General features: G+C 41.5%; 2 protein-coding genes across 3 annotated transcripts in view; both read right to left on the bottom strand.

The window, feature by feature from the left end:
- The window catches only part of LOC119954897 (tryptophan 5-hydroxylase 2-like), a 73,914-nt gene extending 73,299 nt beyond the window's left edge, over window positions 1–615 (bottom strand). The window contains exon 1 of the mRNA XM_038780530.1: window positions 511–615. Coding sequence (XP_038636458.1) covers window positions 511–594 — 84 coding nt within the window. The 5' untranslated portion in view covers window positions 595–615. The remainder of the gene's footprint in view (window positions 1–510) is intronic.
- An 11,188-nt stretch (window positions 616–11,803) lies between these two features.
- The window catches only part of tbc1d15 (TBC1 domain family, member 15), a 51,717-nt gene continuing 48,922 nt past the window's right edge, over window positions 11,804–14,598 (bottom strand). For both annotated transcript variants that reach the window (XM_038780084.1, XM_038780085.1), the window contains 3 exons: window positions 14,310–14,426; window positions 13,642–13,728; window positions 11,804–12,519 (listed from right to left, as the gene is read on the bottom strand). In XM_038780084.1, the coding sequence (XP_038636012.1) occupies window positions 12,301–12,519; window positions 13,642–13,728; window positions 14,310–14,426 (423 nt within the window). In that variant the 3' untranslated portion in view covers window positions 11,804–12,300. The remainder of the gene's footprint in view (window positions 12,520–13,641; window positions 13,729–14,309; window positions 14,427–14,598) is intronic.

A 14,598-nucleotide genomic window follows, 5' to 3' on the forward strand; every position in this document is an offset into this window, starting at 1 on the left:
ATTGCTGCATTGAGTTTCTGTTTGAAGAATTGCTCATAAGAAAGTAAGAAGCCATAACCAACTATTAGCAATGATCTGCTGTATATCAGGAAACTCACATGTGAACAGGTGATCACCTGGGGTGAGATTGAATTGCTGTTTCATACTGCACAAGCTAATTGCAATTGAATATCTAGAGTTCACTTTAGAATACAATAACATTATGTAGCTCAATCAGTCCATGTCGATGATAACCTACCAGCAAATCGCATTTACTCACTCTGCCCCCAATTTGCCTTCAAACCCCTTTTTCTTCACCCACCTGTCCAATCTAATCTGAAATGCTACTCTAGTTCCTACATGATCCACCAGCCCGGGAATCGAAGTCCACCGCCTCAAGAGATTATATTAAAAAGTCTGCTCCTGTCTTCTATTCTAAACCTCTTGCATTTAATCCTGTATCTAGGAACTCTCGATCCTGGTCCACCAACTGTCCCCGGACGAGGACACACCCCAAAGCTGCGAACCCACCTGAGTGCTTCGACGTTGCTCCTCCAGCAAGCCCGAGTCCAGGGACATTCCTCGCTTTGCCCAGTATTTACTGCCGATCATCATCTTGGCAACGTTTCCAGGGGGTGGGGGGAGGGTGGTGTAAAAGACCGCGTTCCTCAGTGGGACTTCCAATCAGTCTGGATGTTGTCCTGTTCAGTGGTTGCTTAAATACTCTGCAATTGCTGATGGGGAGATAGGAGACGCTGCTCGTGTGCGCACTCACGTAAGCATCCTGGCCAAACTGCTCGTCCCTTCCCGCAAGAGAAGAAACATGGGTACCGCAAAATCTGGGTTTAACTGTATAGAGTGGGGCATGTTGTCTAATCGCAAGGGGGGAGGTTTGGGGGCATAATTGACCCGCTGAGACGCCCTGGGATACTTGGAGATAATGGAATATGTATTGGAAAGCCCCGCTCCTTTCCAAAAGCGGGCATTTTTACCTCAGCTGTACTTCACACAACATTTCTTCATCTGCCTCATTCGCACGTGAAGTTGTTTCATTTACAGGACGCGCTCTGGAAAAAAAAGTTCTCTACATTTGTCAAACTGCAATGAAGTAAATCAATAAGATTGCCGATTGAAATGTCAACCTCTCGTTTACCTGACTCACCAGGGGGCAGGCTAACTGACTGTGAAGCGGGCCGCCAAATCCCTCAGTTTGATCAGCAGTCGCTCTTTGAAAGAAATATTTCCAGTGATTTGAAGTAAAATGTAAAAGTGGTCAATGAAAAGCGCCGCTGTCAGCCGGCTCGGCGGTAAGGATATGAGTGGGACCTTATTGAATACACATTCCATTTGAATAAAATGATTGCCGGGTTCAGTAAAATGTGCTTTACTCTTTTCCTGACTGATTTCACTCTCACCGCATTCAGCTTTGCCCTGGGGTCTTTTCCACACGAACAGTATTTCTTGACGATACCGGAGTTCCTTTGGCCAAACAAGCCGAGGATTACCCACCAGAGGAATGTAGAGTGAACTGACCAAGGGGCAATTTTAGATGAAAGGATTTATTGAATTCAGCCAGACCGCAAACACTTTCTAACAAACGATGAAATAATTCAGCTGGTTTGCAAAATAAATGTTTGGGGGGGGGGGGGGGGGGGGGGCAGCAACAATTTGTTGCCTCGGTATTTTAAGCAAGAGTTGTTGTAAATGAGGGGTGGGAGATTGTGAGGGCTCTGTGCGTCCCAGGGTATACGCAGACAGACTTCTTATCGGTGCCAGGGAACTAGCTAGACGGGATTTGTGTAAAACCTGCCTGGCAGGTAACCGTGCAAAACCTCTCTGGGGGGCGGCTGGGGAAAACGCGGAGCGGAAAATGGTTATTATTCGTGACTGCAACGATTCTGAAATAACGTGGACAGAACAGGACTCGAGTGTGGCAGGGTTGTCTGTCCTGCTCACTGCGATAACGCCAGGAACCAGGTCAGAATGTGACATCAGGCGCTTCAGATAGTCAGCATTCATGAACCTGGGACGTGTTGAACAGGAATGTTACTTTTACTCCCTCTTGCTGGCCCGCCAATAAATACATTTGTGTGAATGGTATTTTAAAACGCTCCAGTCAGTTCTCAGAGTGGACTAGTAAAACCCAAAATATAAACCACTGGTTCTTAAGCAGCCCTTGGTAATATTTAAGAGCACTTTGGCATCCTCAAAAGATGAAATTATTATTGAAGTGAGACGGTTAGAAATAACGGAAATGTGGCAGGTGAGCAGCAGTCCAACTGGTTACACGAAACAGTGTTGAATTGCACCTAAAGCAGAATCGCAGAAGGAGGCCATTCATCCCGTCGTGTCCGTGCTGGCCCATCATTGGAGCAATTCACCTGGTGGCACTCCCCTGCAGCACTGCATTTTTGTCCTCTTCAGATATGATCCAATTTCCTTATGAAAGCCTGGATGGGGGCAGCACAGTGGTTAGCGCTGCTGCCTAGCGGCGCCGAGAACCTGGGTTCGATCCGGGCCCCAGGTCACTGTCCGTGTGGAGCTCGCACACTCTCCCCGTGTCTGCATGGGTCTCACCCCCCACAACCCAAAAAGATGTGCAGGGTAAGTGGATTGGCCACACAAAATTACCCCTTAATTGGTCAAAACATTGGGTACTCCAAATTTATTTGAAAAAACATATCCCCACATTGCAACCAATGAAATAACGGCTAGAACAGTCAACAACTTCACCAAATCATTGCTACTGGGCTACTTTCTGAAAGGCGAGTTATTAATTTTGGTCCAGGCCAACGGCACCAATGACCACAGTAGTTACTCGCTCATCAGCCTCTGGAGTTACCTCCGAGAGTTGTTTGAGAGGGTGAATGGCAGCATGGGTGAAGAAAGAAAGCTAATTTTTCAGGTTGATTACATCAGGCCGTGTTTTGGCAACAGAGGCTGGCTGCATGAGTTGAGAAGTTCCACAACTCAAATGATCCGCCTGGGTAAAATGTATTCTGATACACACAACTTGTGCATGATCCGCCTGGGTAAAATGTATTCTGATACACACAACTTGTGCATGATCCGCCTGGGTAAAATGTATTCTGATACACACAACTTGTGCTCAGGAGTCGTTGGAGTTGTAGGATGGAGTTAGACCTGTCAACTCAATTCTCTGGGACTTCATCCCAGTTATGTTAGAAGATTGTATCCACTCTAACCCTTGCCCCATAGACTCCCTTACCTCCACTCATTCCATACTCCCTTACCACCACTCACTTCCCAAAGTTCCTTGTACCTTCCATGCCAACTCAATGTCACCTCATGCCATCCAAACACCCCATAGCCCATTATACTCTCCATGCCAACTCACACCCCTTTCCATGCCCTTTCACCCAGTTTGAACCATATATTAACAATGGCAAGTGTGGAACTGCTGAGGGAAAAAAGACATTCAGAAATGTTACTCGAAAGAAAAACTGCGGTTCCCACAACTCTCAAAAAATGTCAAGGATTGAGGATTGAGATAGAATGGGGCCCTTGAGAGATTGACCACACTTCCCCTCTCTTCCAGAGCAGGGTGACTATTGGATTTTGTCTCTGAACTCCCTCCTACCTTCAAGCAAGGTGGGGGGGGGGGGGGGGGGAAGGAGTAGGGAGCACTCACCAGGGACAGCCCCCCCTCCCCCCCCAACCACCCAGGGAACTACCCAGGGCATATTACAGGCTCCCCTACCATCTGCAAACCTGCCAGAAGGGGAACTTAAAATTATAGTCTGTGTTTCTGGCAGCTAAGAAATTATTGGTCTGTTGTTTTTTTCTATCACTAGTGGAATGCCTGTGCCATTGCTCACAAAGCAAGATATGCTACCGTTTAATGCATGTGCTGCACCATAATTCACAATGTAGCATATTACATTGACTGAATAAATCAAACTGCATTTTTACTGGACCACTGTAACTTCTTTGGCAGTGTTTCAGGAATCACATTGCACAAACCGGAAATTGTGAAAACTTTAAATCAGCGACCTGGATTCTTGTTTGTTTCTTTGCATAGTACAGGATATGCAAGTTAATAAGTTGCATGGTGCCAGGTTAGGGCAGGCGGGGGGGGGGGGGGGGGGGGGGGGGGGGGGGGGTCGGCTAGATATCAGATATTCAAAATGCTCTGAATGGGCTTGAGACCAGCTGTGATGTCATGTCGGTAGTTATACAGGAGGTGGTGAATAGCCTTGGAGGTTGTAACAATGAGAATGGTTGTCCTGGGATTGCAGAGCATGGGATATTTTGAGATTTGGCAGGTCTGAATTTATAATCTCCAGAACTGGTTGACTGAGATAATAAACCTACCGCCTGTTGTGGCTGAAAAACATTTGTATGCAAAATCATGTACGAGACATTTTAGCAAAACTCAAAATGACAGAAAAGTATTTAACACCTCTGCTTGTTCGACATATAAACATTTTTAATATCATGTAACAGTTGATAACATCTTAGCATCAGGGTTTATTTTAATATTTTACAGAGGAAATTACAGGATGCTAATAATCAATATTAATATCAACTTCACTGATAGCTCAATGAAAAAGAAAGCATGACTCATTCCACTGACAGCTGGAAGATTAAAAGTCTAACTCTGCTTCGTACAACAGAAAAGAATGTAAATATTGCAAAACCGAATTCGGAGAAATATAACTCTTCTCAAGTCTAGTCTGTCCAATTCAGTGGGTGAGCAAATATATAATGAATTTCTATTCATATTAACTCCCTTATCTGAAAATATGCACAGAAGTGATGGCCACATTTTATTCTGAATAAGATCAGAATGCCATTTTTTTGGAAAAGTTGCAATGAGCACCAAGTCCATTTTTTTCATGAAGTGTAAAAACAATAGCAACATGAAGAAAATATTTTTTTACCTACCAAGTGATTAGGATCTTGACCGCGCTGCCTAAATGTGGCGGTGGAGGCAGATTCAATGGAGGCCTTTTAAGAGAGAATTGGATTCGGATTTAATTTTTTTTTTTCTTAGTGAGGAGGGAGGGAGGGACTGGGATAGTGAGGAGGGAGGGAGGGACTGGGATAGTGAGGAGGGAGGGACTGGGATAGTGAGGAGGGAGGGACTGGGATAGTGAGGAGGGAGGGACGATTCGGATTTAATTTAATGTCACATGTACAGAGGTATAGTGAAAAGTATTGTTCTGCCGTACAGTCCAGAGAGATTGCTCCATACAAGAAAAAAACAGGACATACATAAATCACAATGCAAATAAATAGTGTTGCTCGTTCTACTGTTAGTGTGATTAACACGCCTCCATTTAAAGGACATGTGCTTAACACTGGTTTGGCTCTGTATCTGTATCTATGCTCAGGAGTCGCCAGGTGCCGTAACATACACCGTCACAAGTTATCAAGGTCAAGTTCAAAGCAATAAGTCTTAACACCGATCAGTAAGTCTAAACAATTAGTGTTTATTATAACAGATATAATAAATACTCATGCACACGCTAAAAGACTAATACTTATTTCTACTATTAAACGACTAAATACTTATCTAAGTAGGAACCAGCAAGGTCAGGGGACAAGGCCTTTGTTCCTTTCTGGACTGCACCTTCTGTTCACTAATAGTCGGCAAGAGTATAAGCAATGCCTGGGTCACGTAGCGATCGTTGTTTTGGCACTTACTGAAAGATGGCTGATGCTCAACGGCCGGTGATGAAAGACAGGATCTGGAGGCTGGGGTCGGAGTCAGGATGCAACAGCCTAGGCCGGAGTCTGGAAGCAACAGACTGAATCATGTGCTTGACCTTCTTTTTATAGGTCCTAGAGGTCCGTGCCCCTTGGGGCGGGCTCTTTCACCTGCTAGGTATCGATTGGGTCTTTCCCAATTGATATCATTCGAATTCCCCTATCCTGGAGTCGTTCCTCGATGGCGGGGGCGGTTCCTAGGGGTCATTGACCTGGGTTCTCTGGCGCCATTCTGGCTGGGTAGCTATAGAAAGTATCAATCGATACTTAGAATGTTTCTATTGTATCTGGGACTGGGCCGGTATCATCTCATTAGTGTGCAGATCGCTTTCCTATTTGCACCTTTGGCTGAGTCTCTTCACCTGCCTTGAAACCGGTTTTTACGAGTGTCTCACTGTTGAAAGCTTCTGCAAGCTGTTTGTCCTTACTATGGCTGTTTTTCCCTGCAGTCTTAGCAGTTCTCCATTTTGTAGACTGGTGTCCATTTTAGAGGGCTACAATAGACACAGGCATCGGGTGAAGCATATGGAATGTAGTACTACTCGGTAGAGATGTGTGGAGAGATCAATTCAGCCCATGAGAGGATCATTCAGGCGTCTGGTAACAGCGGGGAAGAAGCTGTTTTTGAACCTGTTAGTGCACGTTCTAAGACTTTTGCATCTCCTGTCTAATAGCTATATGAGAAAAAAAAAATTGCAGGGTTACAAGGAAAGGGCAGGGAGTGGAACTAGATGGGTTCCTCTTGCGAGTACGGAAACAACAGGTCAGTGGCCTACTGTAACCATTCTGTAATTCTTCACTGGCAATTACACACAAGTAAAGGAAAAATGCAACATCCATTCAAAAGTCACAATTTATCTCGATTTCAAGTAGCTGATTATTCATTATTACTAAACTACCTTTATTCAGGGGCTGGTTTAGCACACTGGGCTAAATCACTGGCTTTTAAAGCCGACCAAGGCAGGCCAGCAGCACGGTTCAATTCCCAGACCAGCCTCCCCAAACAGGCACTGGAATGTGGCGAGTAGGGACTTTTCACAGTAACTTTATTTGAAGCCTACTTGTGACAATAAGCGATTTTCATTTTTCATTTAATTTTCCTTTCATTTCATTCACTCTCGTCCAAAGGGCAAGGTCGCATCGATTTTGAAAATAACTTATTTCAGATCCCACAGTGGAGAACAGTTTTTGCCAGACACGATGCATTTTGTTTGCAACCATACCAAAGAACTTTAGGGCATTTACAATCTCCTCTGACAGGATCTGGCACTGTACTCTCAGAAACATTTTACTGTCATAGTCTTTCACTAAAACTTTATTCATGACTATCCAGTTTTCCTGGGGATCATTCCAGTAGTTGTAGTAGAATCCATTAAGGAGTTACACCTTCCCTCAAATATTGTTGGCTCTCCTGCAATGATGATCTTGAAATGTGCCACTGTAGGAACAGCAGCAAGGAAAAGCAGCAATACTAACAAGACAAATGAGAGCAGCACTTTCACAAAATATATGAGCTCTTGTAACCGCATCCTGTTTTCCACAGTAAATTGAGAGCAGAGCCTTTCCCTTCAAACACTTCCTTTCAATTAAAGGCCTAGAATCTCAAGATTAGAAGAAATATGAAATGAGTAAAAAAACATTGTCCAGCATGGTCATTCCTTTGCAACAACCCTCAGGTATTCCACACTGCATTCTTAGTTTCATGATTAAAAACCCAGCCTCAAAAGACAAGGGTAATAGATGCATGGGAACCTCCTCCAAGCCACTCCCAACCCTGACTTGGAACCATATTGCAGCTCCTTCACTATTGCTGGGTCAAAATCCCTTCCTAACAGCACTATGAATGCACCTACACCTCATAGACTGCAGCAATTCAAGGCAGCGGCTTACCTACATCTTCCCAAGGGCAATAAAAATGGCCAGCCAGCGAAATCCATGCCCGTGAAAGAACAAAAAAAGACTTAAGTTTCTGTAAGAACCTCCTAATTATTTCCACTATGTCGCCTCGACCCAGCGCAAGATATATTTGTGCTTAATGCAATCATACACTAGGTTGGATTCTTCAAGCCCCGATGCCAAAACCATGTTCAGCGACAGGGCGGAGAATCCCCGATGATGCCAAAAACGGGGCAGCGCCACTTTCACGGTGCTCCGCCCCCTGAACAGCAGCATACTATGCCGTACGCCATATCCACAGCCTCCGTACATTGGCTGAGGCCCGCCCCACGATGCTCCACCCCGACTGGCCAAGTTCCTGACGCTGTGGGTCTCGCATGGCCTTACCAGTTGGGAATTCAGTGCCGCCACAGTCGGGGGAGGGCCGATCCGCGGGTAGGGGGGGCATTATTTGGGGCTGGGGGCATTATGGTGGGACGGTCCGGAACGCGCGAACCGGCCGAAGGAGGGGGCCACTATTTCGCTGGCTGGGTCCGCAAGTGGCATCCACCATGAAGCACGGTGCGGCTGCCACCATGCGCGGCCACAGACCCAGTAACTCTCCAGGCTCTATCGACAGCTAGAGCCGGGTGCTCTACGCTGCCTGGCTGCTAACATCCACCCCCCCCCCCCCCCCTCCCCCTCCCCCTCCCGTTTTTACACTGCTGTGAGGACTTAGTCCCCAGAACAGAGAATCCAGCTCTGCAATTTTCTAACATTTTTCAAGTTGTTTGCCTATGGATAAGTAACAGTAGGAGTTTGTGCTTTGTCACAACTGACAAAAAGTGCTTATAACTATTCTGGTTAACTTTTTCTCTCTTAACAATTGACAGTGACACAAGCTCAGTCGGTTTCCAGCAGCAATAACCGAAGAGAAGGAAATTATATCTTGCCCAGAATTAGACATCAACTAGATGTGAAACCAAGGATGGAGTCTTAAGTTCACTAATTCTTACCCCACAAATGAATTGATGCACTCTCTTCCATATAAGAAAACAAAAGTACTGAAGATCATCAGCTACTATTATAACTATAAATAGCAGCTGCCTTTTTACTTTAAGAATGTTTTTCTACATCATGGAGTGAAGTAGCAACTAGAGGTACGAGTTCTCACATATGAACCGTAAATCAGGAAGTAAAAACAGTAATTCGCTCATTGCCTCCAAAGTAAAAAAAAACAGCATGACGCTGTTTAACACTGAATAATGTTCTGTGCAATGGCATATATAAATCTAACTGATAATTTATTTCAGTCTACAGTATTATGAATCCAAGGTTTTACAATGTACGAAACAATAATTTGATTTGAGATCAATGCAACTTTATATACATATCGCAGAAACAATAATAGATGTCCAAACGCAGCATGCTATGGAGACAGACTATTCCACATCAAATTCTTGTGGCGCAGTTTTTAATAAAACTAATTTCCATACGAATGGCATAGAATATGTCATAGCTGCTGAAACACTGCACAATAAACCTTTTTAAACTAATAGGAAATTTGGAGAAAGGGCATCACAAACAGAAAAGAACAAATGTGAGGCACAAACTGAAAGAAAATTATGTCAAACTGTGCTAATTTCCTGGGCAACAGGAAATTAAAACCTTAGAGCACACCAGTACACTCTTCTTTGACTCCCTGTAAATGTCTGTGTAAACTAAAACAAATCCCTGTAAATTTGAGAATGCTTTCCCTCAAGTTCAAGGCAAAAATAAGTTGTAAACTGTATATTAGTTAATGGAATTGGCCGATAACTTTCAACATAATAATTGTTTATTGCAATTTTAACACTTCAGATCACTGGTCCATCACAAAAATGTTTATTTTGACAAGCTAATTGGAAGATTTACAGGTCAATAAATAGACACCAATTTTGCAGTACAGAAAAAACATTTGATCTGTAGGGCCTGCACCTCTTGACACAGACATGCACTTAGTTCCATTCATTGCTCCTATGTCACATTTTAATCTTAAGGAATTTATTCCTCCTCCTTTTATGTATCATGTTTCCATGTCATTTGTGCCAGTACAAACTCTGGCCCGATTTAATATTTTGGCTAATCAAGAGATTGCCAACAGCATTTTATAACATTTGATCCAGTATGCAGGTTACTGCAATGGGGTCATTGGTTATCCTACAGCTCAGGCAATTCCCCATGGGGAGATTACAGGGATAATATTGTTTCAAGATTGCAGGGGAACAAAGTTCACTTTACAGGAGCTGCTGTGAAATTGTTGACAGGAATGCTTCTGCGGTGCCTGCGAGACACATACCAGTCAGTCAGAGTGTACAATGTATGGCCTCCACCTGGAAAATATCATGTTATGTCTACTCCTTTTGGATGCATGTGTACTAGATCTCCTTGCACAACACAATATGCCAAAGCGGAAGCGGCATGCTAATATCAATTAGAGCACACTGCCACCAGTGATCGTCAGGTAAAGTACATCAACTGAAGAATATCCCTGAAAAAGATGGAATAAGCCTCTTCAACCTATCTTCTTGAATTGGCCCATTCCAAGTCCGCTTCAACTCTGGGCTGCTAAATCATTGCAAACAATTAAGCCAAGGTACGCTGTTGCAAATGGGATGCTGAAAATAGACAAGAATATATCTTTTCTTTTAAAAAAAGTAATTTTTAAAAATAATTTAAACTAAAAGGATGATTTAGATGTAAATCTTAAATATTTGCTAGTGTTCCAGTTTTAACTCAAAGTATTTAATGAATAGTGCCAAGAAATAAAACAGGGGAGAAAAAATAACAAAAATTGTAGAACCTTTACAGAAATCCACCACAGGGGACATGACACCAGGAAGTAATAGTACCTTTAATGGCTTCAAAAATATAGAGCTATCAGAGATGAAGTACCAAGTCACATCTGTTCGGTCAATGGCACTGTGGTTAACAGTTTGCTCAGTCGGAACTCCTTGAACCTTGTGAAGATTTATTAACATCCTCCAGGAACTAGAGAGCGAACTAAGTCAGACTGAGCTGAAAACTGAAGGTCTTTCTACACTAAAGCTGTTAACTATAGTTATTCAAAAATTGTGTATTTTTATTTAAAGATTTCTTTGTTACAATTCTATTAATGGGCAGCATATAAACTTGTGTATTTCTAAGCCTTCCTTCCAAGTGCATGGACTTTAGTGCAGTTTGTAAAGTAAAACAATCTTGAGTTTTCCATAATAAAAAGGAAGCAGTGCAAATAGGGATTTTCTTTTCCACAAACCACATTTGTTGCAAAAATAGTTCCCTTGTGATCACAAAGTACATATTTTAGAGAGCAGGGTTATATATTACATTTACTTTTATACACATAATCAGAATACAAAATGTCAGGCTTTATACAACTGTTAGAAATTATGCCACTGTACATTTCTCATTATAGTAAAAATTATAAGGTAAATCAAGTTATACATTTATTCATCATGCTTTATTATTAACCATACATTAAAGTATGGACAAGAAATGTGACTCCTTAAAAATCAAGCTTTTCAACAAATATTCTCAGTTGATTAAAAGATTATATAATTTTTTGATTTATACTTTGAGGAAGGCTATTAGATTACTAAGCATTGTGTTAATTGCAAATTAAATACTTTTGTTGGCAGTTCTGACAATCTCCAGCGCATAAGCAATCTTCAGGCACCAAAAAGAATGCTTCTGCTGTCAACTAACTTCAAGTCTTGTAAAATAACCTCAGAACAGTAAACCATATAATCTCCCAGCCTTACGTTTAACTTTATATGGTGAACACTCTTTAATTAATACTGCATACAATAATGCATCACAGCAGCAAAACTTAAGTATTTTCTTCCTCTAGAACACTGTAGATTACAATGTCATTTTGCTGAAGTCTCATTTGCAGTAGTCACAGCTCATTTTAGAAATATTTGTGATAACTTTGTTATAACCAACAATACAGTTAATCCAAAATCTGTGGGGTAGCTCAAAGCATTGGTCCTTTTTGTTAGAACAATTAGAGCTGGTAGAGCTTTTTACAGATAACTAAATATTATCTATAATTCACCACCCATTATATTTCTTTCCCTTAATCTTGACCCCCCCCACCCCCCACCCCACCCCCACACACAAAAAATGGTCAAGTCTGAGTTATCACATAGGATGCCCTATTTTAGATAGGTAGATTGGACAAGCAAGTTATACAATTTAATTAAATTTTGTACATGTTTGATTTAAAAACTACAAAAAACATTATTTCATTGATTTCAGGAGGCATCATGAGAGAAAAAACTCTTTGTAAAATAAAATCATAGATACTAACTTGACAAGCTTTCATGAATTAACAAAATATTTGTTTTCATATTAATACAAAACAAAATCTCATTACTATCCAACATCCATATAAATGTTTGACGAGGCAGTCTGAGAAAATGCATTTCCATATGAAGGCTCTTATGGTTTTAAGTAATTAGAAACAGGTAAAGTTTCTCTGCATCATTTTCTTTAAACATCTGGAATTGCAATAGATGCATTTGTTGTACTAATCCCTTTCTCTCTTGTCTTAAACATATCTAAACCCACTGATCGTTCTAAATACTGATGAGTCATCCATGAGGGCTTTTGCAAAAAGTAAACAAACTGTGGCATCTTTTTTCTTGGGTTATAAAATTGCAGCTTTCAGCATCATTCTACACTTGACACCTGGTGCCCATTTTGAGGGGTATCTCTATGTCTGGCTAAGTCTTCATTTGTCTGTGCAAAGGAGGTTGCTGCTGCATCTGAATAGTTTGCCCTCCAAGGCTTTTTGGTAACCCCCGTCTCAGGTGCACTGATTTCCAAATCAGGGGTTACAATTGTGCTATCCTTTAGGCCGAGAATCTCACCAACAGCCTGTGGCAACTCCTACACAAAATATAAACAGTTTAATTTAGAAGAAAAAAAACATACAAATTTTCATTTGTTTCTATATAAACTCCTATCAATTTGGATTAAAATAGTGTGACCTTGGCAACAATGAACAGATACAGGAAATTAAAGTATGGTAGTCAAAGGTTGCTATGGAAAACCTGTCATTGAAATCTCTGCCGTTTCCCCATATTAACTAATAGATTCATGCATCAGCAGAGATGGCCAAAATACATGTGTAACGGATTTAAGTATTTGAAATTGAACAGGCATTTAGGAGTGAGATTCAAATTCAAATAGCCTGTGTAGACACAATGTAATCAAAGTAATATAAAACAAAGGGCCTTTAATTATGTTTTGCTTAACTATAAATGTATCACAGACACAAAACAGTGTGCAATAAGGCTATCCCTGTGATTATTTTCACTATGAAGTTGTAGATTGATTTTCGGAATCATTTACAGGGCAGCATGGTGGCGGTGGCTAGCACTGCTGCCTCACGGCACCGAGATCCCAGGTGCGATCCCAGCTCTGGGTCACTGTCCGTGTGGAGTTTGCACATTCTCCCTGAGTTTGCATGGGCTTCGCCTCTACAACCCAAAGATCTGCAGGGTAGGTGGATTGGCCATGCTAAATTGTCCCTTAATTGGAAAAAATGAATCGGGTATGCTAAATTTATTTATTTTTTTAAAAATGAATCATTTACTACAACATATCAACTCTATCCTTACTTTCAGAATAAAACAAATTTCAATGGTCAAAATTATGAGTGTATCAGTAATGAAAAACTTTAGCATTTATATTTAAACGTCTTCATACTCCACAGTTGACTATCGTTCTATGTAATGCAGTGTGTACTTTAATGAACAGCCAGTAGCTAAATTTGCTCTAGAGTAATTCAAGAGCTTTATCATTTTCTCAAGCACGGTTCATTACAGAGGTTAAACATAGAAAATAGGAGTAGGTCATTCGACCCTTCGAGCCTGCTCTTTATTTAATATAATCATGGCGGATCTTCTATCTCAACGACACACACCTGCACACTCCCCGTAGCCCTTGTCACCTTTCGAGTCTAGCAGAGGTTGGTAAAAGTTAAATACTTCACAGTATACCACTCACCTTGCATTTCATCATTTGGCAGTAAATTGCGTCTGCTTTACATAGCATTTCTTCTACATCCAATTTCAAGGAAAGTTCATTGACGTGCTAAAAATAAAAAAATATAAAATCCTCAATGTGGATTCTGAGTGGAAATAAAGTTAAATCCTGCACTATGCAAAGTTTAAAGGGAAATTGAGCCAAAGGACGGTGAGCAGCAAAAATTCATGCAAATCAAATTCCTCATTGGGACAGTTTTCCTTGGGTGAGGGGGGTGGAAAGCGAGGTTTGACACAGGTATTAAAAATCACAAAGAGTCTTGATAGACGTATTTGGTAAAAGAAGCAATGGTAACACGAGGAAAAACCTTTTCATACGAGTGGTTAGGGTCAGAAATGTACTGCTTGACGGGAGTTTTAATTGAGGCATTTAAGAGGGAATTAGATAATTATCTCAAAGGAAAGAATATACAGGACTATGATAAGAAGGCCGGGGGGGAAGGAGGGGTGGGGGGATTGGCACTAGGTGAACTACTCTTTTGGAGAGTTAGTATAGTCACAATGGGCAAAATGGCCTCCTGCCGTGTTGTAACCATTTTGTGATTCTGTAGTTTTTATACACTGATCTGAAACATACAGCAAAACACACAGCTCTGCAACTGACCTACTAGTGTACAAGTAATTCAGTACCTTTAGAATTTCATTAAAACCGTAATGGTTTTCCATTATCTTCTGTTTTTCAGAGTCCAGTATAGCACAGCATATCAGAAGATGAAAATTCTGGCAAGGCAATCCAGTCCACATAACCTACAAAATGAAGAAGGTTTTTTTACCCACTGTTACTCACAATTTAATTTCCTCCATTCTTGTAAAAAAAAAATTAATACTACCATGATTCTGTTTCAGAAACACAGGAGGGAGAGATGAATATTCTTGATAACAGTTCTGGTGTCAGCACTTTCAAGAAATAATCTTCAAA

The sequence above is a fragment of the Scyliorhinus canicula genome, chromosome 20, assembly GCF_902713615.1.
Source record: "Scyliorhinus canicula chromosome 20, sScyCan1.1, whole genome shotgun sequence".
In the NCBI taxonomy this organism is placed as follows: Eukaryota; Metazoa; Chordata; class Chondrichthyes; order Carcharhiniformes; family Scyliorhinidae; genus Scyliorhinus; species Scyliorhinus canicula.